The sequence below is a fragment of the Dioscorea cayenensis genome, chromosome 18 (genome assembly GCF_009730915.1).
Source record: "Dioscorea cayenensis subsp. rotundata cultivar TDr96_F1 chromosome 18, TDr96_F1_v2_PseudoChromosome.rev07_lg8_w22 25.fasta, whole genome shotgun sequence".
Lineage (NCBI taxonomy): Eukaryota > Viridiplantae > Streptophyta > Magnoliopsida > Dioscoreales > Dioscoreaceae > Dioscorea > Dioscorea cayenensis.
Genome location: NC_052488.1, coordinates 1593741 through 1620966, shown reverse-complemented (window position 1 = coordinate 1620966; position 27226 = coordinate 1593741). Strand labels below are relative to the sequence as shown.

Here is a 27226-nt window from a genome sequence, read left to right as displayed (position 1 = left end):
GGCAGGATATTGTGCGCCACTGTACCAGCGTTATTTTAATTTTAATTTAATTTTTTATTTCTGTTTTCAATTTCAGTTTGGATTTTCTGTTTTTAATTTTTTTTTTTAATTCTGTTTTTATTTTTGTTTTAATTTATATTTTATATTTTATATTTTATTTCTGTTTTGATTTTCAATTTTTTTAATTCTTTTTTAATTTTATTTTTAAAATTTTTATTTATAAATTTATATTTTGATTAAATTAATAAATTATAATTTAAGTTTATATTTTTAATTAATAAGAAATATTAAATTAAAGAAAATGATTTACGAAATATAAATTCATTAAATTAACAAAAATTACATAAACGATAAAATAAAAACATAGAAAATAATCTTAAAACATACACTACCACAACACCCAAAATAGAGACAGTGGTTGGATTTATTAAGTAATTAATGTAATATTTGTTTTTGTATTTGTATTTTTTGATCAATTAGGTTTTATTTTATATTTAATAAATATTTATAATAATTATAAAAATTATAATTATATTTTAAATAGTATAATATTTAAATTTAATGGTTAAAAGTGAAAAGATTTAAAATTGATTAAATTTGTTGATAGTATGAATATATAAATTGTGAAATAAGAAGAATATTTTTAGAATATTCTATTTTAGAGTTAAAAATAAAGATGGTGGTTGGAGAAACTTTCACTGTAAAATCTATATTTTTAAGTATTAAAACGCAAAATATAGAGTTTTAGGTTGGAGATGGCGTTAATGTTCCAATTATTTCCAATTATCAAAGGGACATACATATACAGAGGTGCACTAATTATTGTGGCTTACGAACCTCATATGAAAATCTCCTATCCTATAATCTTAGAGGGGTGAAACCATTGTTTCTCCGACAGAGGACCCACAACTATGCCGTAAACAGTATTGATAAACAGTACATAAACAGTATTATCGGGGTAAAAATTTGAAGTTTTGCTTTCTTCTTTAGCTTTTTTGTGCCATATTATTAGACTATCCAATTGTTGACAAAACCAATATTATTTATCAAATAGCCCAATTAATTGCTCATCAAATTATAAAAAAAAAATCAATTATTATTATATTCCCAAATAAAATGCCAAAAGATTGTCCAAAAGATATATTACTATTTTCCGACTTTTATTAGCATATACAAGCAATTAATGAAAGTAAATTAACACTTCTAATGTGAAGGAATTTTGATTTAGTTACATATATGACAACACAAGTGTGAACCATGAGCATTGATCACATATATTTTGCTCATCAATTTTTTGTCACACAAATTATATATATTGCTAATCTCTTTATTAACTTTCATCCTAAAAACGTTGCATATGATTTTATTAATTTCTCAGCGTTTATGAACACAATACTCTCATATGGCACTAGCTTCTATAAACTAATCCTCAACAATTTTAAAATTTTATTAGTTTTTATAAGCTTGATAGAAATAAAATATAATTATATGATTTCCATCTTCTTCCATTGGTTTTCTAATTTTTGAGATATTGAAGTACATTGAAGTAAACTAAGTATTTCTTTAATGTCTGTTTAATGCTTTGGTTTGGGCATGTTAGCAAATGATTAATTTTAAATTGGGTATATGTTACATTGAAGAGTGGCGATGAAATCAATATTAAAAGATGTAATAATCATTTTGCAGGCTTATTAACAAGAGAATTTGTTGCAAAAATGGAAGATCAAATGAAACTTGTTATTGGAAATAAAAATCCAATTTAAAATTTTTTTACAGTTAAATTAAATGTTTAAGAACAACATATTTTCATTAGACACTAGCTTCTGTACTAATCCTCAATAATTTTAAAATTTTATGAGTTTTTATAAACTCGATAAAAATAAAATATAATAATATGATTTCATTTTCTTCTCTTGGGGTTTTTTTTAAACTATTGAAGTAAATTGAAGTAAATTAAGTTTTTTTTTTAGTTTCTTTTTAATGCTTTAGTTTGGACATCTTATTAGATGATTAATTTTAAATTGGGTTTGGGCAAAATAAATATTAAAAGATGTAATAATCATTTTAAGGCTTATTAACACAAAAATTTGGGCAAAATCAATATTAAAAGATATAATAATTATTTTACAGGCTTATTAACATGAGAATTTGCTGAAAGAAAATAACAAATATGTCTGAAAATAAAAATCATATTAAAAACTTTTTAAAGCATTTACTTATCTTAGTACTATAAAAATATTACACTATTTTTTTAAAAAAAATATTTTATTACCTACATATGTAAATTATTAAATCATTTCATTTAGGAAGGAAATGCAGCTAAGTTTAAATAGAGAAATTAATGGCATGCAATTTTAGAGAATATATAGATATAGATACATATGTTTTTAACAAAAAGAAATGATTAAAAATCCAAAACTGTGCCAAAACCACTTGGTTCAAGAAGTTAGTGACATTAAAATAAGTCTCTCGTGTGGCGTATAAAGTGGTGAGAGTTTGAATCTTTATTGGAAAAATTAACTCACAAGTAATTTCTCAACCAACTCGCATTCCATAGAGACGAGCGTTTTCCACTCTTTTCAAAAAAAAATATTCAAACCTGACACAAATTACTTCATCCACTGAATTTTATAAAAGAAAAAAAATACAACAAAAATGGTAGAAGAAAATTTTGTGAATTTATACACACAACACAACAAGATGATGATGATGATGTATATTTCTTTTAATTCGACAATTCTAAGCTGACATTATTCTCTTCAACTAATTTTTGTTGCTCAATTTGATTTTCCTCCGGAGAATCACGAAGAACCAAATTGATTTGCCTTCCCATCAATTTCTGCAGAAAAAGAACTTCGATTATTAGTAATAACAAGAACACAGTATTTCGATTGAAGACGAAGAATACCTTTGCATTGAAAGAAGCTACTGCAGCCTCGGCTTCTTCTTTCGAAGCAAAGGCTACAAATCCATAGCCTGCCGGTCTCCTCGGTTTGCTGTGAAAGATAACTTCAGCAGAGATAACATTGTAACTCGGCTCGAAAAGCTCCCGCAAATCTTTAGACCTCACTCTCCAAGCTAAGTTCCCGACAAACACTGTGTGCTTCTCTACTGGTGTGTTTTCTGTCGGAATTTTCTTTAATGATCTTGAAAATTCGACTTTTATCACCCGACCGTCTAAATTCTAGATCATTCAATGGTTACCCCGAAAAAAAATATAAACATTAGAACAGCTTCACCCAAAAAAAAAAACAATAGTAAATTTGAGTTCGACATTGAAGTACTACTAACATATGTATTTAGACTATTTAGTGCTGTGATAGCCTCTTCTTCAGAAGCCATTGTGATGAATGCCAATCCCCTGTTCCTCTCTCTATTGTACATCGATAACTGTAAAACCAAATGAAACAATGTATGAGAATGTAATCTAAACAATGCCATTCTTCGAAGATATATCCGATTTCAATTAATTCAGGAAATTTATTTATACATTGTTTACAACACAGCTCGTCTTCGTTGGCATTTGATCACTGACTTTGATATTTTTACCAAATGATCAATTTAAATCCCACTGGTAAAACTATTTCACCAACTTGTGCCCCAATAAATACATACACATACAAATCCTTACTATGAGTGAACATTTTGACTGAATAATGTCGATAGCATCTCTTCCGGAATTTGTAAGATTTAATAATCAAGGGTAACTCTGCAATTACCGGGCCCAAGTGTGGATAAGAAAAAAGGAGTCAACAGTTAAATTTTTCCCGGAACACAATGAACATGAATCTTTACTTAAGAACAAAGGGTCTTTACTTGTTTTATTAGGATCTATATAATATTCTTATCCATCAAACCCTAAACTGAAGGCATGTGAATCATCACAGATACCATTCTTTCTTCCTACAGTCAATTTAATTCATCTTGAATTTAAAAACTTTGCAAACTTTTCTTTGTGACAATACTCAGGATGTTTTGCGATATCGACAATAATATCTTTAACTTGCTTGTATGATACAAGGTTGAAGATTCTAGTGACAAATCATCTCAAAAATAAGAGTTGCAGAATTTGGAAATTGATGTAAAAGAATTCCATGTCGGCATTGAGAAATCCTTTCCAATAGTTATCAAGATACAATTAATCTTGAGCATGAAAGATATTCACAGTAGTACAACAATATTCACTCAGTATGATCACAGGCATTCTTCTATGAGTTCTAGATTGGTAACTACTTCAGGTCGAAAGGATTTTCATGGCACAACAGCAATAGTGTCAAGCAAAATCTTCACTTAAACTTGCCTCATTGGCACGACAATGCCAAACTACATAAGAACTTCAAGAAAGACCTAAAGAGAACCTAGAGGAACAGACTAGACTATTCTGATTAGTGTTTCACCCTTTGGAAAATAGACATTAATTTCTTGCATTTTGAGTATCATTTCTACAAATTGAAATGCCAGAATTCCAGATGACATATGAACAAATTTCCATCAAAGACTAATCTAAACTTCATTTAGTGCTTGTTCCATTGAAAGGGAATGAAAAGGAACATTGTTTAGAGTAATTTTGGACAGTGAATATGCTCAGTAAGATTGGAAGCATTTGTGGGAAGCCAATGTACTGTGACAAATGTACAGTGTCTAAAATGAAGTTGGGCTATGCTAGAATTTTAGTGGAAATGGATTCTGATGGTGATTTCCCTGAAATGATTGAAATGATTGATGAGAAGGGTGTTGTTTTTCAACAGAATTTCCCTGAAATGATTGAAATGATTGATGAGAAGGGTGTTGTTTTTCAACAGAAAGTTGTATATGAATGGAAGCCTTCAGTTTGTTCTGTTTGTAGAAGTTTTGGTCATATGCAACAAGATTGTAGAAATACTAAACCAAAGAAACTAGTGTGGAGAATGAAGAACATAGCTGAAAATCAAAAAGTAATGGAGACACATGAGAAGAAGAATTTGAATGCCAATACTTTATTAGCTATGCAGCCAGATTTATCTGATAGTTTACCTCAAGGCATTTATGCAGAACAATGGAAGAATATTGTCAAAGGGAAGGAAGTGATTTCAAATGAATCAGTCACTAGTCCAAATTATCAAAAGGAAGATCAAATGATGGTGAATACAAATACTAATAGTGGGGAGGGTGCTTTTGCTAGGATTCAAGCTAATCCTACAATTATTACACAATCACAATGGAAAACTAGTGAGAAAAGGCATAGTAGTTCAGAATCATATAGGCCAAGCTGTAGTAACAGTTTTGGTATTTTGGAAGAGGGTGGTGACAAGAATTGTTCTCAAGAACAATTTGGAATAAAATGTTTAGAAGATGGTAGGAAGAGCAGGAATGCTAACCTACCAAACTTTTTGAAGAATGATTTTGTCATGGAATATTAGAGGGCTTAATAGCCCTCTAAAGCAATCAGAGTTGAAAACAATGATTGCAAAATACAAAATTGATGTTATGGGAGTTCTGGAAACAAGAATTAGAGAGGAGAATATGTCTGAGGTATGGGGTAAACTTAATTTGAGTAATTGGAATTTGGTACACAACTATGGGATGAATGATCAAGGAAGAATTTGGGTCTTATATGATACCAGTCTGATATGTTTAAGGGTTCTGGAGGTTCATGTTCAGTTTATTCATTGCATGATTACTAAAGGGAATCATAGTTTTTATTGGACATGCGTGTATGGGTCTTACAATTCTCTGGCTAGGAAGGAGCTATGGAGAGAATTAACAAGAATTGGTAACCAGTTGGCAGAACCTTGGTTGATTCAAGGAGATTTTAATGCAGTATGTAGTAATGAAGACAGGATTGGTGGTAATCCTATTAATGAAGTTGCTGCAAATGAGTTTCAAAGCTGGATTTTGAATCTAGAGCTTGTGGAGGTACAGTATAGTGGTCCTAAATTCACTTGGACTAATTATCAAGAGGGCAATAAAAGAATCTTTAGAAAGTTGGATTGGTGTTTTGCAAATCAGATATAGTATTCAAGTTTGAAGGAGCCTATATGTTTTGTGACTGATTCTAGTATATCAGATCACTGTGGTTTATTAGTTGACACTTACAAATCAAAGAAGAATATAAAGGTACCCTTTAAATTCTTTAATATTTGGTGTGATCATCCAGATTTTCTCAATACACTTCAAAGAATATGGAATACACCTATCAGAGGGTGTAGTATGTATGTAGTGTATCAAAAACTCAAACTCCTTCAAACTGAGTTGAGAAGAATTAATCGGAAGGATTTGGAAAATATAACTAGGAGAATTTCAGAATGTAGGAATGATCTGGAGAAAGTCAGAGGGAGATTGCTATTACATCCTTTTAATGTGGCAATTCATCATGAGGAGAAAAGGAGAATTATTCAGTTGCAAGAATTGCTTAAATGGGAAGAGAGTTTACTTAAACAAAAATCAAGATGTAATTGGATTCAGGCTGGTGACCAGAACTCTAAATTTTTCTTCAGGATGCTACAACAAAGGAAAGCTAGGAATTCTATTACGCAACTTATTCTTGCCAATGGGGAAGTTTGTACTAATCAGGATATTATCAGATCTGAAATTATGGATTATTACAAAAATTTCTTGGGTACTGGTCAAAATAGAAATGGGATCATCGATATATCTGAATTTCAAGACATGGTTGTACCTTCTAAAGCTAAAGATTCTTTATGCAGTATGGTGACAGAGACTGAAATAAGGGAAGCTTTGTGGAATATTAAAGATGACAAGAGCCCTGGTCCTGATGGCTATAATAGCTATTTTTTTAAGAAAACTTGGACCATAGTGGGCAAGGAAATTTGTAATGCTAGTCAAGATTTTTTTCTTAAGAGGGAAGATGCTAAAACAAGCAAATTCAACAACCATTATACTTATACCAAAAGTGGTTAGTCCGAAGATGATCACTGATTATAGACCTATTGCTTGTTGTAATGTCATCTACAAATTGATTTCTAAAATTCTAGCTGGAAGACTGAGGGGAATACTGAATGACATTATTCATCCAAATCAATCTGCATTTATCCCGGGAAGAATGATTTCAGACAATATTATGCTGGCTCATGATCTCCTCAGAGGATATCACAAGAATAAACTGAATTGTTGTGCCATGAAAATTGATTTGCAAAAGGCATATGACTCAGTCTCTTATGATTTTTTGGAAGAGGTCCTATTGGCTTTCAGGTTCCCTGAACACTTTGTTAAGTTGATCATGAGTTCTGTTAGGTCAACTATGTTTTCTATCATGATTAATGGCCAGTTGGAAGGGTATTTCCCTGGGAAAATTGGATTGAGTACTTTACTAGATCTTTTAATAAGATGGTCAAGAATGGTTTTATCTTTCACAAGGACTGTGAGAGACTCAAATTATGTCACTTATGCTTTGCAGATGACCTTTTTGTTTTTGCAAATGGGAATATAAACTCAATCAAGATGATCAAACAGACTCTGGTGCATTTTACAGAGTATCTGGACTTATGCCAAACCTACAGAAGAGTGAAGTTTTTTTTCTGGTGTGGAACAAGAGATCAGAACACAAATTCTGCTGGAACTAGGTTTCAAAGAAGGATCTTTGCCAGTCAAATACCTGGGTCTACCTTTAATTTCAACAAAATTAAATAAAGATCATTGCATGGAGTTGATATCAAAAATCACAGCAAGAATTTCAAATTGGGCTGCAAAATCCCTTTCTTATGCTGGAAGAACACAATTAGTGAATTCAGTTTTATCTAGTTTACATGTATACTGGTGCTCAGTTTTTATACTGCCTAAGATTGTTGTAAACGAAGTAGAGAAATTATGCAGAAACTTCTTAGGGCATGGATCAAACAGCTCTTCAAATGGAGGTTTGGTGGCATGGACTACGGTTTCATGCACGTAAATCAAAAAGGTGGATTGGGAATTAAAGATGTATCTCTATGGAATAAGGCAATACAAGTCAAACATATTTGGGAACCGATAACCCGACAAGAAAAACTTTGTGGGCAATCTGGGTCACCAAAAATTAAGTTGAAGAAGTTGAGTTTTTTTGGGGAATTACAAAAAGTCGATGATAGTTGGAATTGGAGGAACTTAGTCAAAATTGAGGAAGATTACCAAGAAGATGGTTACTTATCAGCTAGGTGATGGAAAGAAGTTTTTCTTTTGGTTTGATCCTTGGTGCAATGGTTCATCAATAGTAGATTTATTCCCAAGGATTGACTTCAGAGAACCATATATATCCAAGGAGGTCGTTGTCGCTGACTTTTGGCGTAATGGCATGTGGAGGTTACCGTGAAGATGGAATAGCACTATGGTTAAAATCATGATATTTCTTAATCGTCATATTGCAATAGCTGAAGGTATACCAGACTGTATATGCTGGAATTTGGAACAACAAGGTAGATTTAGTGTGAAGAAGGTGTATGAGTTCCTATTACAACCACAGGAGAATATTAGTTGGGGAAAACTTGTCTGGTCTGCTAGTAACATCCCAAGGCACTCTTTTATATTCTGGTTAGCTTTACATAAAAGGCTCTTAACAAGAGATAAACTTCATCATTGGAAGATTATAGAGACAGACATATGTGTGCTATGTAATGAAGCTCGAGAAGAGATAGATCACTTATTTTTTGACTGCAGAATTTCAAGGTCAATATGGACCAAAGTTCTTTGGGCATGTAATGTGGATAGAAGACCTTTTTCTTGGACAAGGGAAATTAGTTGGTTTACAAGGAAGGCAGGTGGGAAATCGTTGTTAGTAAAGATGAGACGAACTGCACTAGCTGCGAGTGTTTACATAATATGGAAGGTAAGAAATTATGTTATTTTTCAAAATCAAATGGTTAATGTGGAGCATATATTTGAGCAAATCAAGAAGATGGTAATAATGAAACATCTAGGCCAGGTCACAAAAGGAGAGGATAAGAATTCACCTCTAATGAGGTGGTTTACTGGTTGTAATACAGGAGAGCAAAGGAGTTTGAGATGATGTGATACTGTTTAGGTTTTGGGAAATGGAAAATTGAGCACTCGCATACTATGATGACTATTTCTGACAGCGTGGAATGGAGAAGATTTAGCCTTAAAAGGAATTGAGCTGGAGATGGAGTTTCAATGGAGGCAGTTATAACGGCTGGTTGTTTTGATCATTGGTTGAGAAGTTTCAATTTGATTGGGGAGAAGTCGGTGGAAGACAGGTGTAATACTATGAAAAAGCTATTTTCCTTCTGTTACTTAAGGCTTAATGACTTGGTAGTTATAACGTCTTGTTGAAGGTCATTGGGTGCAAAGATTTAAGTCTGATTTGAGGAAAAGCTTTAGTGGAAGACAAGCTGCCAGGAATAATATTTTGTTTGGCTTTCTCTCTTTTTACTTTCCATGTGTAGTAGATGTGTTGAGTTGTTTTGGAGTTCTTTGATTGGTGTTTTGGATCTTAAGGTGGTATTGAAGTGGAGGTGTAATAATGATGGTTAGGCCTTGTTATTAGTGTTTCTTTTAATAGGTTTGGGTTGTCAGTCAGTTGTTGTCTGGATTAGCTTGGATAAGCTTGTTTTTGTGTAATTGTTTGAGCTATATTAATATACTTTGGTTGATTTGACCAAAAAAAAAAAAAAAAAAAAAAAAATCCAACACAAAGAAGAGGAGCAAGAAGATATTACAACATCAACAACATAGAATGCTTTCAACACAGCTTGTAAACCTTGAACCCTAATAGCCATTGAACACTAATTTAAACTCGATTTAGTACTCAACCAATTTAGAGGAAAAAAAAAGTAGTGATAACAGCTTAGATAAAATTTTTTATTTTTTGAACCAAATCCAACACAAAGAAGAGAAACAACAGAAAAGCAAGAATGGGAGCAAGAGTTAAACTTCAACATCGACAACATTGTCCCGCTTTTGGCAGAGATTTTAACCCTGAACCTTATTTGCCACCAGAATCTAGTTTAGTGCCTAATTCATTGAAACTGAAACCAAAAGGGACAAATTTTTTTGAAATAATCACAACAGGAAACACCCCAATTGCCATCAAACACCAACCAAAGCTCCATTAAATATTCAATTCAAAGTGATAATCTAGAATTAAATTTATCAACTTTTATTAACCAAATCCAACAGAAAGTAGAGAAACAGCAGAAAATACACTGCCATGCTGTTGGCATGGGCTGTCACCTTAAATTCCAATTGGCATCGAACACCAATCTAAGCTCAAATTAATACTCAATTCATTGAAAAGGAAACAAAAAAGTCACAATCTAGAGATAAATTTATCAACTATTATTAATTAAATCCAAGAGAAAACAGAGAAGCATCAGGACATTAAAAAAAAAAGGTGAGCAAGAGTAAAACCTTCATATCAACAACACTGCCATACTTTTAAAAGAGAACTTAACTCTAAATCCCAATTGCCATCAAACACTAATCTAACCTCAAATTCATACTCCATTCATTGGAAAAAGAAACAAAATGTGATAACCTAGAGATAAATTTATCAATTTATATAATTTTATTAAGAAAAATCCAAGGGAAAGCAGAGAAGCAGCAGAAAAAAAAAAACCAAGGTGAGCAAGAGTGGAACCTCAACATTAACAACAGTGCCATACTTTTGGAAGAGATTGGCAATGTCCTCAACAGTGGAGGTCCAAGGAATATTCTGGGCAATCAATCTCTTCCGAGGTTGCAGTGAGGTCTCCAAAGTCCCCTCTGATGCCACTCCTGGTGCTGCAGCTGAGCTGGACGATAAAGCAACAATGGAGAAGAAAGGTCGGTGCTTTCGAGCAATGGACAGAAGGATGGGAAGGTAGGGTTTAGGTTGAGAGGTTAATGGGAGGAAAGGAGAAGGCTTTGGCTGTAAACAAGGGGGACAAGAGAGGTTGAAGAGAGGAAACGCCATTGCTGAGGTTGAAGCTTGCTCATGTGCTAAGATTATTTATTTATTTATTTATTTTTATTTAATAGGAATGGATAGAAATTTTATCCACTAGATTTTTTATTTAGACTTTTTCTAAATACCCCCTCAAAATATACTGAAATTAATTTTATACAATTCTCTGCCATAAATAAATAAACAAGAAGAAATATATCAATAATTAATTCATGTTTTAATTAATAAGTATGTTACCTTATTACAGAATATTTCAAAGCATGAACTTATTCCACATAAATTGATTAAAATAATAATAATAATAATAATAATCATTATTTCAGTTAATTTTCTTATAACATGTGTACCACAAATTTAATTTTCATTGTAATTGTTCTCATGATCCATAATATCTTGTTTCTCTTTCTCCCTTTGTTCTTCTTTTTCATTCAAAGGCTCCATCATTTCTTCCACCTCTTCCTTAATTTTATCAACCTATCAGACAAAAATAAATCAAAATATTTGAACATTTTTATCTTAAAATATATTCAACTTGCTTGCTTTATCTTCAAAACTAAACACTTACAAACTAAGAAGAACATATTACAATTCAAATCAAGAGAAAGATTAATTGTAAACTAATTAATTAGTTTTCTTAATCATCAAGTATTTTTACTTTCATTCCATCAACTTTCAAACTAAGCTATTGCAATGTGATATACATATATATATATATATATATATATATATATACATCTTACCTTGTGTAGGAATACTTCAACATTTTTTGCATCCTTTTCAACTTCTTCAGCAAACTTCTTCACTTCCAAAGCCTCTTGTTTTAAGTTTCCTTCCGGCAAAGCTCCGGCGATATCTGAGGCTACTTTCTTTGTCTCTTCGGTCACCTTCTCAACTATTTCCACCGTCGTCTCCACCGTCTTCTCCATTCTATCTAAACTTATTAACAAACACAAATGAAAACACATTGAATGATTAATCAATAGAAAACTTCATTCATGCATGCATGCATGCATCCAAGACAAAGAACATTTATAAATCTTATATGTCTGTAAGGAGAAAAACCCTAACTGTTTAAATAATTACAAAAAAAATTATATTAAACCTTAATAGCATAATAATAAATTTTCGCTCAAAGGAAACCCTTGATCTTTTTTATTATTATTATTATTATTTGCATAATCTGTGAATGAATGGACGTACCTCCAACTTTTAGAATTCTCTTGTAGAATGGCACAGTGAGAAGTATGGATCCCAACAACACCAATCTCGTCCTAATTGATATGAGAGTTATATTACACACTCTAGAATGAAGGATATATAATTAACACACTAATGTTCCCATGAATTAAAACATACATGCATATATATATATACACACACACACACACATACCAAATAGAGAGTTTGGGTGGAGAGAACTTTGCACTGGTTTGTGCTGCAGCTGCCATTCTGTTTCATGCCAACACAACAATCTCTATTTTGTTAGAAAAACCACTACAAATAAAAACTAAGATTATATATATATATATATATGCACACACAAGAAAGGAGATATATATATATATATATATATATATATATATATATATATATATATATATATATATATACTTGAATTTATTGGAGTTCATATGAACATTAATGGAGCTGGAGGGATTCATCACTGAATTGTTTTTTAGATTTGGATTTAGAGTAGAAAGACGAGGGAGAGGAAAGTGATGAGAAGAAGTGAAAGGAGACGAGAGATGGATCTTCAAGTTGTTGAGAGAAAAGAAAGAGAGAGACATACTTAATTAGGCTCATGTACATGTATCCAACTACTTTAATATATATATATATATATATATATATATATATATATATATGTAATGGGTAAGGCTTGTTAAACTAGTTACATTATAAAATTTAATTTACTCAATATTATTTTACCAACTTTACAATATATACTTGTATACCATGCTCACATTGTTTGAAGGAACCTATAAACAAATAGTCATAATTTTTTTATGTGAATAAAAATGTCTTCATTGCTAACTCAGCTGTTGGACATAATTCTTTTAAATTTATTACATTTATGATCTGTTGCATATGATGAAAATCAATATACTAAAAGTTGTTTTGTTTTTTGTTTTATCTAATTTTTTCTTTTATCTTCTTAATGAATATGCATGAGTCTAATGAGAGTTGTATACTTTGTTAATCAAATTGCTTAATTATAGTGACATATATCTTCAAGTTATAATAATGATAATTATCTTCACATGGCTTTTACTTGACTTATCTTCTTGCTACTAATTAATTGTCATTCGGTGCTTGTGTTTCTTCTTCCTTCTTTGTTCATTTACTAGTTTTCCAATTCTTTTAAAGTGACCACTGCATTGTTGAACCATATGGTTCAAGAAGTCACATGTTTTCAAGCTGTTTACCATTTTGTTTTAGTTGGTTGATAATGACTCTAGAATAAATGAAACATATATGGTCCCCTCTATTTTCCTCTTTTGATTGCAATACCTTTGAATTCTCCTTCATGTATTTTCAAGTATTTCGCACACTCATTTCTCTCCCAAATTTTTCAAAGAATTTCTTTGACTTTCTTATTAGAATTTACTAAAGCAATATTTTCAAATATCGTGTCAATAATGTTTGGGTATAAAATAGGAGGTTCAATTTTTTGTTATTTTATTTTGTTTTTAATGCTTTTTTTTAACCAATAAAAAAAAAATATTGCCATGTTCTTCTTCCATGAATTCATAATATTATGACTAGTCGTTTCTCATATATATATATATATATATATATATATATATATATATATATATATATATATAAAGAGTACTAATTCTCATAGTTATGCCATTTTGAGAATTTGGAAAATACTACTAAATACCATTTTTGAAATATAATTCTTCCTTACATATAAAACTCAATTATTTAAAAATCTCATATATAACAGTGGTGACAATAAAAATTTACTTTATTTACATGATTGATTGATGGATAAATAAATTTAAAAAATAGTGTAATATTATTCCATTAATTTATTATAAAATAGTATTTTTGTAAAAAAAAGGAGCAAAAGTAAAATTTATAAGTCTTATGCTTTAACTAAACATCACTACATCTCAATAGACAAATGGTAGTATAATTAACTTTCATGTTAAAATATAATTGAGGATTTAAGGAATGTATTTGTCGGATGATAAATCTATATTGTCAAAAATAAAAAAATAAAAAATAAGCATATATAAATAAACAATAGATATTGATTGGTTATTGGATTAAGCTAAGATTTTTAAATGTAAATTCCTCACTGTCATCTTTCAATAATTGTATGACTTCAAATTTTATCATGTAAAAGTGGGCGCAAGTGGACGGAAGATCCAGAACTTAACAGAAGTTTCACAAAATCAAGTAAATTCTTGGAAGTTGGCATTCAAGACTCTAGTGCCCCCGGAAGAAGGCTTACAGCCATGAAGTTTCCAAGTGGGGCCCGTTTTGTAATTGTTATGTAATTTTTCTAGTGAATATTAAAAAGGGAAAAACTGTGTTAACCAAACCTAACAAAAATATTCCCACCAGTTGATAGAGCCTAATTCTTCATGAGAGCTCCCTCATTAGGGCACATAACTAACATTAACTTGTCCATTTTATATATTATTAAACCAGATAATTCATAAAAGTTTAAACTATTTTGTTTGGTTTTATACTTAATAGAAAAAACTACAAATTAAGTACAATAATTGCTCTAAAGATTAGCATGTTTTCTTCTCAAATTTATTTATCTATATTACGTACCAATATAAGTTCTCAAAATACCTACATGGCCATCCACAAGATAAGGTGTAAACAATTTATTCATTGTTAATAAATAATAATACAAAATTATGTGGGTTTACAGAGATAATACCTTTTATATAAACAACCCCAAATAAATGAAATTTCAAACCTTATATAACATCTAATCCTGTTTTTTTTTCAAGTTAAAGACACTAAAAGTCTATATATATATATTCATTTATTTTATTATTATTATTATTATTTGCAAGTTGAAGAGACTAGAAGTCTCTAAAACCAGAAGCTTATTAATTGGTCTTGTTCAACATCATATATACATTCCTAATTTTATTGTGCAACTATAACATTAAGCTTCTGGTTTAGTTGTATACTTTATTAAATATTAAATTGCTTAACTAGTGACATGATCCTCTTCTCATAAAGTTATAGTAATTATCTTCACAAGGGTTTCACTTGAGCTACATCCTCTTGCTACTAATTGTCCTTTGGTGCTTGCATTTCTTCTCATCTAGTTTCAGTTTCAACATCAAGACTTGCTCCATTAGTTCTTCTTCAATTCTTTTTTCTCATTTAGTTGGTCAACTAATAGCAATTAATTAAGATGATTTTTTTTTTCCAATTCTTTTATATATAGTGACCACCGTATAGTTAAACCTATAAGAAAATTAATTAGGAAAATTTTTTTACAACAAGTCGACTATTTTTAAGTTGTTTCCTACTTTGATTTGATTTAATTGATGATGATGACTCTAAAATAGTGAAATATGCATTGTCCCCTCTATTTTCCATCTCTTTTGATTGCAATACCTTTAAATTCTCCTTGAAGTATTTGTAAGTATTTTCACACGTGTGCTCATTTTCTTTGGAAATTTTTTGAAGAATGTCTTCAACTTTCTTACTAGAATTTGCTTATAAAATATTTCATCATGTCAATAATGTTTTGGTAAAAAGTAGGCTGCTCAATTTTTTGTCATTTTATTTTGTTTTTCATGTATTTTTCTTTTAATTGATAAAAAAAATTTCTACATTCTTCTTTGACATGTTCATAATATTATTTACCAGTCATTTTTGTGTGTGTGTATATATATACCTATACCTATATATATATATATATATATATATATATATATATATATATATATTAAAAATATTAATTCTCATTGGTTTTTATGCCAATTTGAGAATTTGGAAAATACTACTTAATGTCATTCTTGAAAAAAACCAAGCCACAATTTATTATAACTCAATTAATGAAAGAAACCAAGTCACAATTTATTATAAATTTCAGAACACTTGGTGACAATATATAAAAATTTGCTTTATTTACATTGTTGAATGATGGATAAATAAATAGAATAAAAATGGCGTAATATATCCACTATTCTATTGTGGAATAGTTTTTAGATGATAAGAGAAGTGAAAATTAACTTTATAATGTTAATTTAAATTTAATTCAGTTTTAAATTACCTTCGTGGTAATTTAAAATTAAACATATTTAAATTAGTATAGTGGTATATATATATATATATATATGACATTATCATTTGAATCTTAAATATTTAAAATAATGATATACTTTTAAAATGGAGTTGATCCTTGGATTGAAAAAATTACATGTAGACCAGCACTATAGCTCCTAATATAATATTCTCGAAAATACATAACCCTAGGAGATACAGGACTAGATTGGAAATTTGGAAGAATTTTTTAATTTTTTCATGTACAAATCTTAGTCTTTTAGTTTGTCTAGTTTAATTTAATATGATATAAGATAAGTGATACTGTTTCCGCTATTGATTAATTGTTTAACTAATGTGATATATTAAATGTTATATGTTGATTTTATGATATGACATATTTAAGTGTGTCGTTGTATTCTAATTAATTTTTAATATATAAGTCTTATGGTTTAATTACTTGTTTGAATTGAACAAATGATAACTACCGTTGTAATAAGTGAGTGGTAGTGTTATTAATGTCATACTTGAAGATTTGATCTATTGCTTTTCAAAACATTGTAAAAAATTAAATTAAATTAAATTAAATTAAAAATTGAAAGAAAATTAAAAAAGAATATAAATAAAACAACAGATAGTGATCCCTCAAGCTAAGAATGCTGAATGCAGCCAAACCCACTTGATTCAAATGGTTAACCATATTAAAAATAAATCTTTCTTATGGCATGTGGAGTGATGAGGGTTTGAATCTTCATTAGAGGAATTAACTCACTAGTGATGTCTCAGCCCACACTCAGGCGATATAAAAACAAGTGCTTATCATCTTTTAAAAAAATAAATATCAAAATGGTGCCTCTATTTTTCTTTTGGTCCTTGTATTTACACATTTTTGTCTTTTAGTTGTAAAATCCTCCTTTTGGTCCTCGTATTTACACATTTTAATCTTTTTTGGTCCCTCTAATTCATCAACTGGAAGGACCAAAAGGACAGATCCGTCAATTAGAGAGACCAAAAAGACAAAAATGTGAAAATACGAGGACTAAATAAACAGATTTTATATTAGAGGGACTAAAAAGACGGAAAACACAAAATAGAGAGACTATTTTGATATTTTGACAAAAAAAAAATTAGTGAATGCAAATTCTTGTGTCACCATCTTTTAATTAATTGTATGACTTTTAATTTTCTATGGAAAAAAAGTGGGCTTACAAAACCTACAGAACTTCCAGAAAATCAGGTAAGTTCGTGGAAGTCGACATTCAAGACTAAAGTGCCCCGAAGAAGGCTTACATAATTACATCCATCATCATCCATGAGGTTTTCTCACTGGCTATGTATTTGTTATGTAATTTTTCAAGTGAATATTTCCTAAATCCAACACACACACACACATACAAAATGCTTAATGGAATTTATTTTTAAAAAAAATATATAAAAATAAAAATATAAAAATAATGAAAGATCTAGCAACCAAGAGTATCTTCATTAGTTGGTAAAATCTGGCTCCTTATCAGAGATTTTCTGGTCACACACTTTTGCTGATAGTGGCTTATCTACCTTATAAAAAAAATCTCCATTACATAAATTTAATTTATTTATTTTATATATTAAATTAAATAATTCAAAAAATTTTAAATTACTTCGTTAGTTTCTAAACTTAAAAGAAAATAAAAATAAAAAGTAAGTACAATTAATTTTCTAAATATTAGTTGATTCCCTTCTCAAATTTATTTATCTATATTGCCAATATAAGTTCTCATAATAATAGTATAATACTTACATGACCATCCAGAAAGACTAGGTACAAATAATTTATTTATTATTAATAATAATAAACTATGAGGTTTTACGGAGATAATAATACCTTTTATATGAGCAAACTCAAATAAATGGAATTTAAACCCTTATTATAGATTTTTTTTCTTAGACACGGGAAGTTTTTAATAATTATTTATTTATTTATTTATTTTACAAAAGCAATAAGTGTTGTTGGGGCGGGGTGGGGAATGGGATCCCCGTCCCCAATCCCGCTCTCCACGGGGCGGGGATTCCCCGGTTAAAATTCCCCGAGGGGAAAAATCCGCGGGGCACGGAGATTCCCCACGAGGTTCCCCACGGGGAGCGGGGTGGGGATCCCCGTGGGGCGGGGAGTGTTGGGTATTGGGCTCTCGTCCTATGTGGAGAAAAGCCCAAATGGTCCAAGCCCATTAGGGTTCACTTTATTAAGTGTTTTCCATCATATTAGGGTTAAGAGAGTGAAAAAAATCCGGGGAGATAGCCACGCAAAGATAAAAACGGCAGATTTTCGCAGGGTTCGGATTTGACAGAGCTAGCAAATTCAAGCTGGTGTTTGGAGGGTCAAACGATGTCCGATTGAGCTGAAATTTGGTGGGCATGTTCGGGACTTGCGAGAGCTTGATTTCCACCCAGTACGGTTTTGTGATTTGGCTTCTCCTAGCTCAAGATATGTGGGTCGAACAGTAAGCTACGAATATTATTTTTGTTTCCAATATAGCTTGTTTTTAGCTATTGTTTTGGTCAAGTTGTATTTTTTTATTTATGCTCATTCTTGAGACTCTCTTGTACCCTGAATTTGATCATAGTGGAGCTTGGATTGGTCAAGATTGACCCGTGGTTTTTCACCCTTGATTTAAGGGTTTTTCACGTAAAATTTGGTGTATTGTGTGATTGCAATTTTGGTCTTGTTAGGTTGCTCTCCTTCATCTAGCAAGCTTGGGGATTGTTTATTTGTTTATAATCTATTGAGATTATTGCTTAATTCCCATCAGAGTGGTATCAGAGCCAGGTTCTCAATCTTTGTGATCATAGTGGTTTTCTTGCTTGAATGATGGAGGCAAATACAAACAGGATGATTAGTTTGAATGGAAGCAATTATCATCTTTGGAAAGGGAAAATGAAAGATTTGTTGTTTGTCAAAAATATGCACTTACCGTGTTTGTCATGCAAGAAGCCGGATTCAAAAATCGATGAAGAATGGGCATTTTGCACATCAACAAGTTTAGTGGGTTTATTCGGCAATATGTTGATGATAATGTTTACAATCATATTGCTAATGAGACCGAAGCCAAAAATTGTGGGAGAAGATTGAGTCTTTGTATGCTTCAAAGTCGGAAACAACAAGTCGTATTTGTTGAATTCCATGATGAATTTGAGATATAAAGAGGGAACTCCATATCGGATCACTTGAATGTTTTTTTCGGGGGCTTCTGATCGGGTTGTCGGGGATGAGTATTAAATTTGAGGATGAAATTCTTGGACTTTGGTCATTGAACACACTACCGGGATACATGGGAGACATTTTGGGTCTCAATAATAAATTCTGCTCCAGGTGGTGTGGTGTCTCTAGAGTCAGTTAAGAGTAGTACTCTTAATGAGGAGATGAGAAAGAAGGCTCAAGGTTCTTCTTCTCAACCCGAGAGGTTCACGCTTCATGAAGATCGGGGAGAAATCTTCATAGAAATCGAAAGGTAGAGATAAAAAGCGTAAGCAAGTCCAAGTCCAGATCATAAGGATGTTGAGTGCCATTATTGTCACAAAATGGGGCACATAAAAAGGAATTGTTTCAAATGGAAGCGAGAAAACAAGGGAAAGGGCAAGCAGGAGAAGAAGGATCAAGATGGTGATTACATGATCTGCCGCTACTCGATGATTTGGTCTTTACTACTCGAGGCCCGATATAATCAACATTGTATCCGATGAGTTAAAGCTCGGGTTGTGGATAGTGGTGCTACTTTGCATGTGACGCCAAGGAAGGAATTCTTCACATCTTTCAAATCCGGAGATTTTTGGCTCATTGAAGATGGGTAACGAGTGGCATCAAAGGTGGTCGGTATTTGAGATGTGTCTGCAAACTACCATGGGTATGAAGCTACTTCTAAAAGATGTAAGGTATGCTCCTGATGTTCGCTTGAATCTTATTTCAGTTGGCAGACTTGATGATGACGGATATGACAACTGCTTTGGTGGTGGAAAATGGAAACTTACCAAAGGAAACATGGTTGTAGCCCGTGGAAATAAAGATTCTAAGTTGTATTGGTTGAAAGGTGTTGTTCCTAGTGATGATGTGAATGCAGTAGATATGGAGGCATCTTACTTGTGGCACAGAAGACTTGGTCATATTAGTGAAAAAGGACTGTCTAGCTTGGCTAAAAAGAATGTGCTTCCAGGATTGAAGAATGCAGAGTTAGAGAGATGTTCTCACTGTATGGCAGGAAAACAAAATAGGGTATCCTTTAAGAAGCATCCCTCTTCAAGGAAGTCAGAGTTGCTTGAGTTAGTACATTCAGATGTTTGTGGACCTTTAAAGGTAAAATCTTATGGTGGTGCCTTATACTTTCTGACATTCATTGATGATCATTCCAGGAAACTTTGGGTCTATGCTTTGAAGACCAAAGATCAGGTGCTTGAAAAATTCAGAGAATACCATGCCTTGGTTGAAAGACGATCTGTAAGAAGCTCAAATGTATCGGGGAGTGATAATGGTGGTGAGTATTGTGGATCTTTTGATGAATACTGTAGACAACACGGAATCAGACATGAGAAGACACCTCCCAAAAACTCCTCGACTTTTAATGGTGCGGCAGAGAGAATGAACAGAACATTGATGGAAAGAGTTAGATGCATGCTTTCAGAAGCAAAGTTACCTCAAATGTTTTGGGGTGAGGCATTGTGTGCAGCAGCACATGTGATCAATCTTAGTCCTGTTGTCGCCTTGAAAGGTGATGTGCCAGATAAAGTATGGTTTGGAAAGGATATTTCCTATGACCACTTAAGAGCTTTTGGTTGTAAAGCATTTGTTTATATTCCAAAAGATGAGAGGTCTAAGCTTGATGAGAAGACTAGACAATGTATCTTCGTGGGTTATGGTCATAATGATGAGTTTGGGTATAGACTGTATGATCCAGTGAAGAAGAAGCTGGTTAGAAGCCGTGATGTGGTATTCATGGAAAACCAAATGCTTGATGACATTGATAAGGTGGAGCAGAAAGATCCCTTGAAGACTTATGAGTTAATTAATGCAGAGCCAGTTCATGTTACACCAAATCTAGAGGCAGTTGATATTGATGTTCAGAATGATGATCAGCAGCTTGGAGATGAATTAGATGTTCCAAGAATGGATGTGCAGATACAACCTGAGTAACATGAAGATGAACCTGAAGATCCACCTCAAGTTCCACTTAGAAGGTCTAACAGAGAGAGACATGTGTCCACCAGATATCCATCTGATGAGTATGTGACCTTGACTGATGCGGGAGAACCAGAGAATTATAAAGAGGCCATAGAAAGTGAAGAAAAACAGAAATGGATTCATGCAATGGAAGATGAAATGAAATCCTTAGATGACAATCATACATTTGATATAGTCAAGTTGCCTAAAGGCAAAAGGGTCTTAAAGAATAGATGGATTTACTAGGGGTGAAATATGAAGGAAATTCAAAGCATCTCCTAGATATAAAAGCTAGATTGGTGGTGAAAGGTTTTAGTCAAAGAAAGGGGATCGACTTTGATGAGATTTTTTTTCACCCTGTTGTGAAAATGACATCTATTAGAACTGTGTTGGGTTTAGCTGCAACTCTTGATTTGGAAGTTGAGCAAATGGATGTCAAAACTGCATTTGTCCATGGTAATTTGGAGGAGGAAATTTATATGGAACAACCTGAGGGTTTCAGGGTGCAAGGCAAAGAAAAATCATGTGTCTCGTTGAAAAAAAGAGTTTTGTATGGCTTGAAACAAGCTCCACGACAATGGTATAAGAAGTTTGAATCGGTTATGATTGAGCAAGGCTATAAAAAGACTACTTCTGATCATTGTGTCTTTGTGAGCAAGTTTGCTGATGGTGATTTTATTATCTTGCTATTAGTATGTTGATGACATACTTATTGTTGGGAAAAGATTTTTTTCTAAAATTGACGAGTTAAAGAAGTAACTCAAACGAACTCATTTTGCTATGAAAGATTTGGGATCGACAAAGCGGATATTGGGTATTAGTATTGTGCGTGATAGAAAAGAGAAGAAGCTTTGGATGTCTCAAAAAGAAATATATTGAGAAAGTCTTGGAGAGGTTCAACATGGAAACGCTCTAAGTCTCAGTAAGCACTCCTCTAGTCGCACATTTCAAACCGAGTGTTAGTCGAGTCCTTCAACCGAGACCGAGAAGGTTGACATGGAAAGTGTTCCTTATGCATCTCGCTGTTGGGAGTTTAATGTATGCCATGGTGTGTACTAGACCGACATTGCTTATCTGTTAGCAATGTTAGCGCATTTCTCTCAAATCCGGTAGAGAGCATTGGAATGCGAGTGAAATGGATTATGAGGTATCTTAAGGGAACTTCGGACTTGAATCTTTGTTTTGGTGGTGAGAATCTTGTGCTTGTCGGGTTATCATGATTCGATATGGTCGGAGACGTTGATTCTAGAAAGTCCACTTCAGGGTATTTGATCAAGTTTGCAGGGGGAGTTATGGCCTGGCAGTCTAGATTGCAAAAGTGTGTTGCATTGTCTACAATTGAGGCAGAGTTCATTGCCATCACAGAAGCCTGTAAGGAATTGCTTTGGCTTAAAAAGTTCTTGCTTGAGCTTGGCTGTACACAAGAGAGATACGTCTTATATTGTGATAGTCAAAGTGCAGTTTATCTTGCCAAGAATCAAACCTTTCATTCTCGCTCAAAACACATTGATGTGAGGTATCATTGGATACGAGATGCATTGGATGCGAAGTTGTTGGAGTTGGCTAAAGTTCATACAGATGACAATGGTGCTGACATGTTGACAAAGACTTTGCCAAGAGGGAAGTTTGAGGTTTGCCGTATGATCGCCGGGATGGCGGTCACCTCCACATAGTCGTGAGGGGGAGATATGTTGGGTATTGGGCTCCCGTCCTATGTGGAGAAAAGCCCAAATGGTCCAAGCCCATTAGGGTTCACTTTATTAAGTGTTTTCCATCATATTAGGGTTAAGAGAGTGAAAAATCTGGGGAGATAGCCGCCGCAAAGATAAAAATGGCAGATTTTCGCAGAGTTCAGATTTGACAGGAGCAGCAAATTCAAGCTGGTGTTTGGAGGGTCAAACGATGTCCGATTGAGCTCAAATTTGGTGGGCATGTTCGGGACTTGCAGAGCTTGATTTCCACCAGACGGTTTGTGATTTGGCTTCTCCTAGCTCAAGATATGTGGGTCAGAACAGAAGCTACAGAATATTATTTTTGTTTCCAATATAGCTTGTTTTAGCTACTGTTTTGGTCAAGTTGTATTTTTATTTATGCTCATTCTTGAGACTCTCTTGTATCCTGAATTTGATCATAGTGGAGCTTGGATTGGTCAAGATTGACCCGTGGTTTTTCACCCTTGATTTAAGGGTTTTCCACTTAAAATTTGGTGTCTTGTGTGATTGCAATTTTGGTCTTGTTAGGTTGCTCTCCTTCATCTAGCAAGCTTGGGGATTGTTTATTTGTTTACAATCTATTGAGATTGTTGCTTAATTCCCATCAGGGAGACCATTCCCCGCCCCCGCCCCGCCCCGCCCCGCTAGGCGGGGAGGAATGTTTCCCCGCTCCCCGCCCCGCGAGGGGATGTTTCGGGGAATCCCCGCCGTTTCGGGGAATCCCCGCCCCGTCGGGGTGGGGCCCCGCGGGGAACGGGGATTCCCCACCTCACTGACATTCCTAAAGTGTTGTGAAGAGGGTGTGCATATAGACTGGGATTGAACATTCAACCCATACACTTTCATCTTGTAACGAACGTTCAACTCATATACCTTCATCTTGTAACGCATAATCACGAACATTATATTTAACGGGACTTGAACTCTAGATTTTTTGAATGTCTCACATTAATACTTTTTGTAGTGAGATCAAATACCACTTGTTTATAAACTTTTTTTTTTTTTTGATAGTTTCTAAAATTTTAATCATTGTTGATTTTGGCCTTTTAATAAATAAAATTAGACTAAATAAATTTTGTTTATATTGGCATTAGGTAAATTTATTCATTTTGATTTTCTTTTTTTTATTTAATATGACAGCTAGCTAATACATTGACCCTTTGAATAAAGTTATATACATCATGGTAAAATGAATGTTTTTATATTTTAAAAACCAGAGGACCAAAACGAACAAAAACAAAAATATTTTAAATTATTTTTGGCCATTATGATAATTAAAGTGCTTTTTAATAGAAAAAAAAAATCCAAAAACTTAAAATTTTAAAAATGAATATTTGAAAATTTGAGATATTTTAATTTATTTTTTAATATATAATATACCAAGTGGTTTGCCTACTTTTTTTTTTTAATTTAATTTTGTCAAAAAAGTTTCTTTGATAGGCATGGACGTAGCTCACTTGCATTGACTAATTGAATAAACTTTGCATTTAAGCCCAATAAAGTGTTGTTTTTCATGAACACCCTTATAAAACATAAAATTTGGAAACCATATCTCTAAAGTACGAAATGACATGTTTGCCACCGGAAGAAGCTTCATTGAACGGTTGGTTTTGTAGTGCAAATCAATTGACTGGACTTTAATTTTCTTTATTCCTTTTTATCTTATCTTATCTTATTATAAATAATGCATTTTTAAGTATTGTCTTGTACTTATACAATACAAAGTTCATTATTTTTATTTTCCCACTTCGGAAATTCTTTTTTAATAAAAAATGAATGTAGAGTTATAAATCTAAAATTGTTGTAACTATTACTTCAAAAAAAAATATAATAATATAACTATTAAAATATTCCACATAAAAATATTTTTCTAAAAAAATATATTTTAATAGTAAGAAATTCATTTTGAATTTTCAAAACAAAATTATATTAATATTTTAAATTTAGCCTTAAATTTCTTTTTATTTTCACCATTATTTTTATAAATGTGATAAATACAACAGTCAAAAACTTGCTCATTGGCCAAAAATTTGAACATCTGATGGTCCACTTTTCACTCGATAACACAGGATTAAATTTTAAATCCGTTCTCACAAAAAAAAAAACTTATGTCACCTTGTCACCTTGATTGAACATTTGACGGTCCACCTCTCATTCGGTAACACAATCTTAAATCACAAATCCACTCTCACATTAAGAATTTTATGACACTTTGTGCACAAATGATGTTTCACCACCTGTAAATATTTAGTTGTATTAAATAAAATTTGAATACAAGATATTTTATATGCGAGCGAATACTTTATCCATTGAGTTCGACAATTTCATTTCCAAATAATTAAAAGAAACATGTTATATATATATATATATATATATATATATATATATATATATAAAAAAATTAAATATGGAAATTCACTCTCAACAGTTAAACCAACCAAAAGGGTATTTTTGGAAAACAAAATCATTCCAGGGTCTTTTTCATAAAAAAAAAAAAGGAATAAAATCAAAGACTTCTTCTTTAAGCTTCCCTCCATCTTCCCCAAAAAAACACAAAAAAAAAAAGTCTTCATTCACACTCTTGTTTCCTTTTTTTTTTTCTCCACCTCCTCCCCCATCCATCCACCCACTCCGATGGCTCTCCGCCGTCGGATCCTCCACCCCAACTCCTCCGAAGTTTCTCCACCGTACGATGATATCTACTATTGCTTCCTCTATCACTGTCCTCCTCCGCCGGAACCCCCGCCGGAGTCGATCCCCATCGAAGTCTCCCACCCCAACCACCACCTCACCAACTTCCTCATCGCCGGCTGCTCCCTTCTCGGCGCTGCCTTCCTGATATTCACCGCCATCTTCCTCACTCTCCACCGCCGCCGCCGCCTCCGCCTCACCACACCTTTACCTCCCTCCGATGGCCCACCTTCCCCCGTCGCCGATCCCATCGACCATCACGTCTGGCACATCCGAACCGTTGGCCTTGACGCCGCCACCATCGCCTCCATCTCCATCGTCCAGTTCAAGCCCGCCGATGGCTTGATTGATGGCTCAGACTGTGCCGTCTGCCTCACTGAGTTCCGTGATGGCGAGGATCTCCGCCTTCTCCCTAAGTGCTCCCACGCTTTCCATATCCCTTGCATCGATACCTGGCTCCGATCCCGCGTCTCCTGCCCACTCTGCCGTGCTCCTATCGTCGCCTCTAAGGACGTCCCTGCTTCTGAATCTACGGGGTTGGAATTGAGCCTTGGGGATAGTTCAGAGAGCGTGGATGGTGAAAGGACGGTGGCAATTGGGGAAGAAGATGGAGAAGAGATGATTGAGATCGCAATCGAATCTTGTTCTCAGGGATCGAGCTCTGAAACTAGGGTTCCGGAGGATTGGCAACCGGTTAGGAGGTCTGTTTCCATGGATGCTTCGTCCCTGGGTGCTTTGCTGCTCAGAGGTGAGCCTGAACAGAAGAAAGATGATAACTTTGAGGAAGTGACCAATATCAAGAAGAGGGGAAAGCAGGGGAGTGACTTGAAAATGGAAATTGTGAAGAAGGGGAGGACGAGGATGGCAAGGTCTCTGTCAAGCAGTGGAAGATGGTTCAATCTGTCAAGAGGGAAGTTTACGCCTACCACTGTTCTCCCTTTGTGATTGTGGACATCAACTGCTCTTTGTGTGCGAAGTATAGCTTGGAGGGAAGGTAAAAATGTGATCTTTCCTTTATAAGAGTGATGACTAAACCTTAAAGCATATGATCTTGAAGAAAAGAAAAAAAAAATGCAGTTTTGAGCTTTATTTATATGCATACAGTTTCTGGTACATGGATAACTGATCCTATGTTCTGAACATTTGTATGTATTTTACACTTTGATCAATAAAGAAGTTCATAGCATCTGAAGATATGTGAGTTTACTTCTCTTGCTACTTTTGGTTTCTTGTTTAATATGGTGATTGTTGTTCCTTGCTTGATAAATGGAGAAAAAGTTATCTTCTTGCTTTATTTTTTAGTTTGTATATTTATGGCGCATTTGTTGGTGGATGATTGTTATGAACTGCAGTTGCTTTACAAATTTCATATAATCTGAGCAAACTGGGTTCTGTTTATGAGCAATATTTAAGGCTAGAATGAGTAATGCCGGTGAAAATTGGATTTCTTTAAAGCGGATGGCATCATTTGATGATTACAAGTGTTTTTGGAATAAAAGTGGAACAATA

General features: G+C 33.1%; 2 protein-coding genes across 2 annotated transcripts; one reads left to right on the top strand and one right to left on the bottom strand.

Annotated features, from left to right (window-relative positions):
* Positions 1-2531: 2531 nt before the first annotated feature.
* On the bottom strand, positions 2532-10923 carry LOC120282362 (29 kDa ribonucleoprotein B, chloroplastic). The gene is made up of 4 exons (XM_039289168.1): positions 10568-10923; positions 3292-3390; positions 2909-3184; positions 2532-2839 (listed from the first exon to the last, which is right to left on the bottom strand). Exons 1-4 carry the CDS (start codon positions 10880-10882, stop codon positions 2726-2728), a joined length of 804 nt encoding a protein of 267 aa, XP_039145102.1. The 5' UTR covers positions 10883-10923; the 3' UTR covers positions 2532-2725.
* A 14653-nt stretch (positions 10924-25576) lies between these two features.
* LOC120281633 (E3 ubiquitin-protein ligase RING1-like) lies at positions 25577-26927 on the top strand. The gene has a single exon (XM_039288322.1). The coding sequence runs from the start codon at positions 25661-25663 to the stop codon at positions 26660-26662; it is 1002 nt and encodes a 333-aa protein (XP_039144256.1). The 5' UTR covers positions 25577-25660; the 3' UTR covers positions 26663-26927.
* Positions 26928-27226: the final 299 nt, after the last annotated feature.

Coding starts and splice junctions, on each gene's coding strand:
- LOC120282362 (XM_039289168.1), bottom strand. CDS start 10,882: ATGGCGTTTCCTCTCTTCAACCTCTCTTGTCCCCCTTGTTTACAGCCA. Junction 3,391..10,567: donor GCACTGTTGTTAATGTTGAG/GTTCCACTCTTG, acceptor TTGGTTTTACAG/TTATCGATGTACAATAGAGA. Junction 3,185..3,291: donor TAAATAGTCTAAATACATAT/GTTAGTAGTACT, acceptor TGAATGATCTAG/AATTTAGACGGTCGGGTGAT.
- LOC120281633 (XM_039288322.1), top strand. CDS start 25,661: ATGGCTCTCCGCCGTCGGATCCTCCACCCCAACTCCTCCGAAGTTTCT.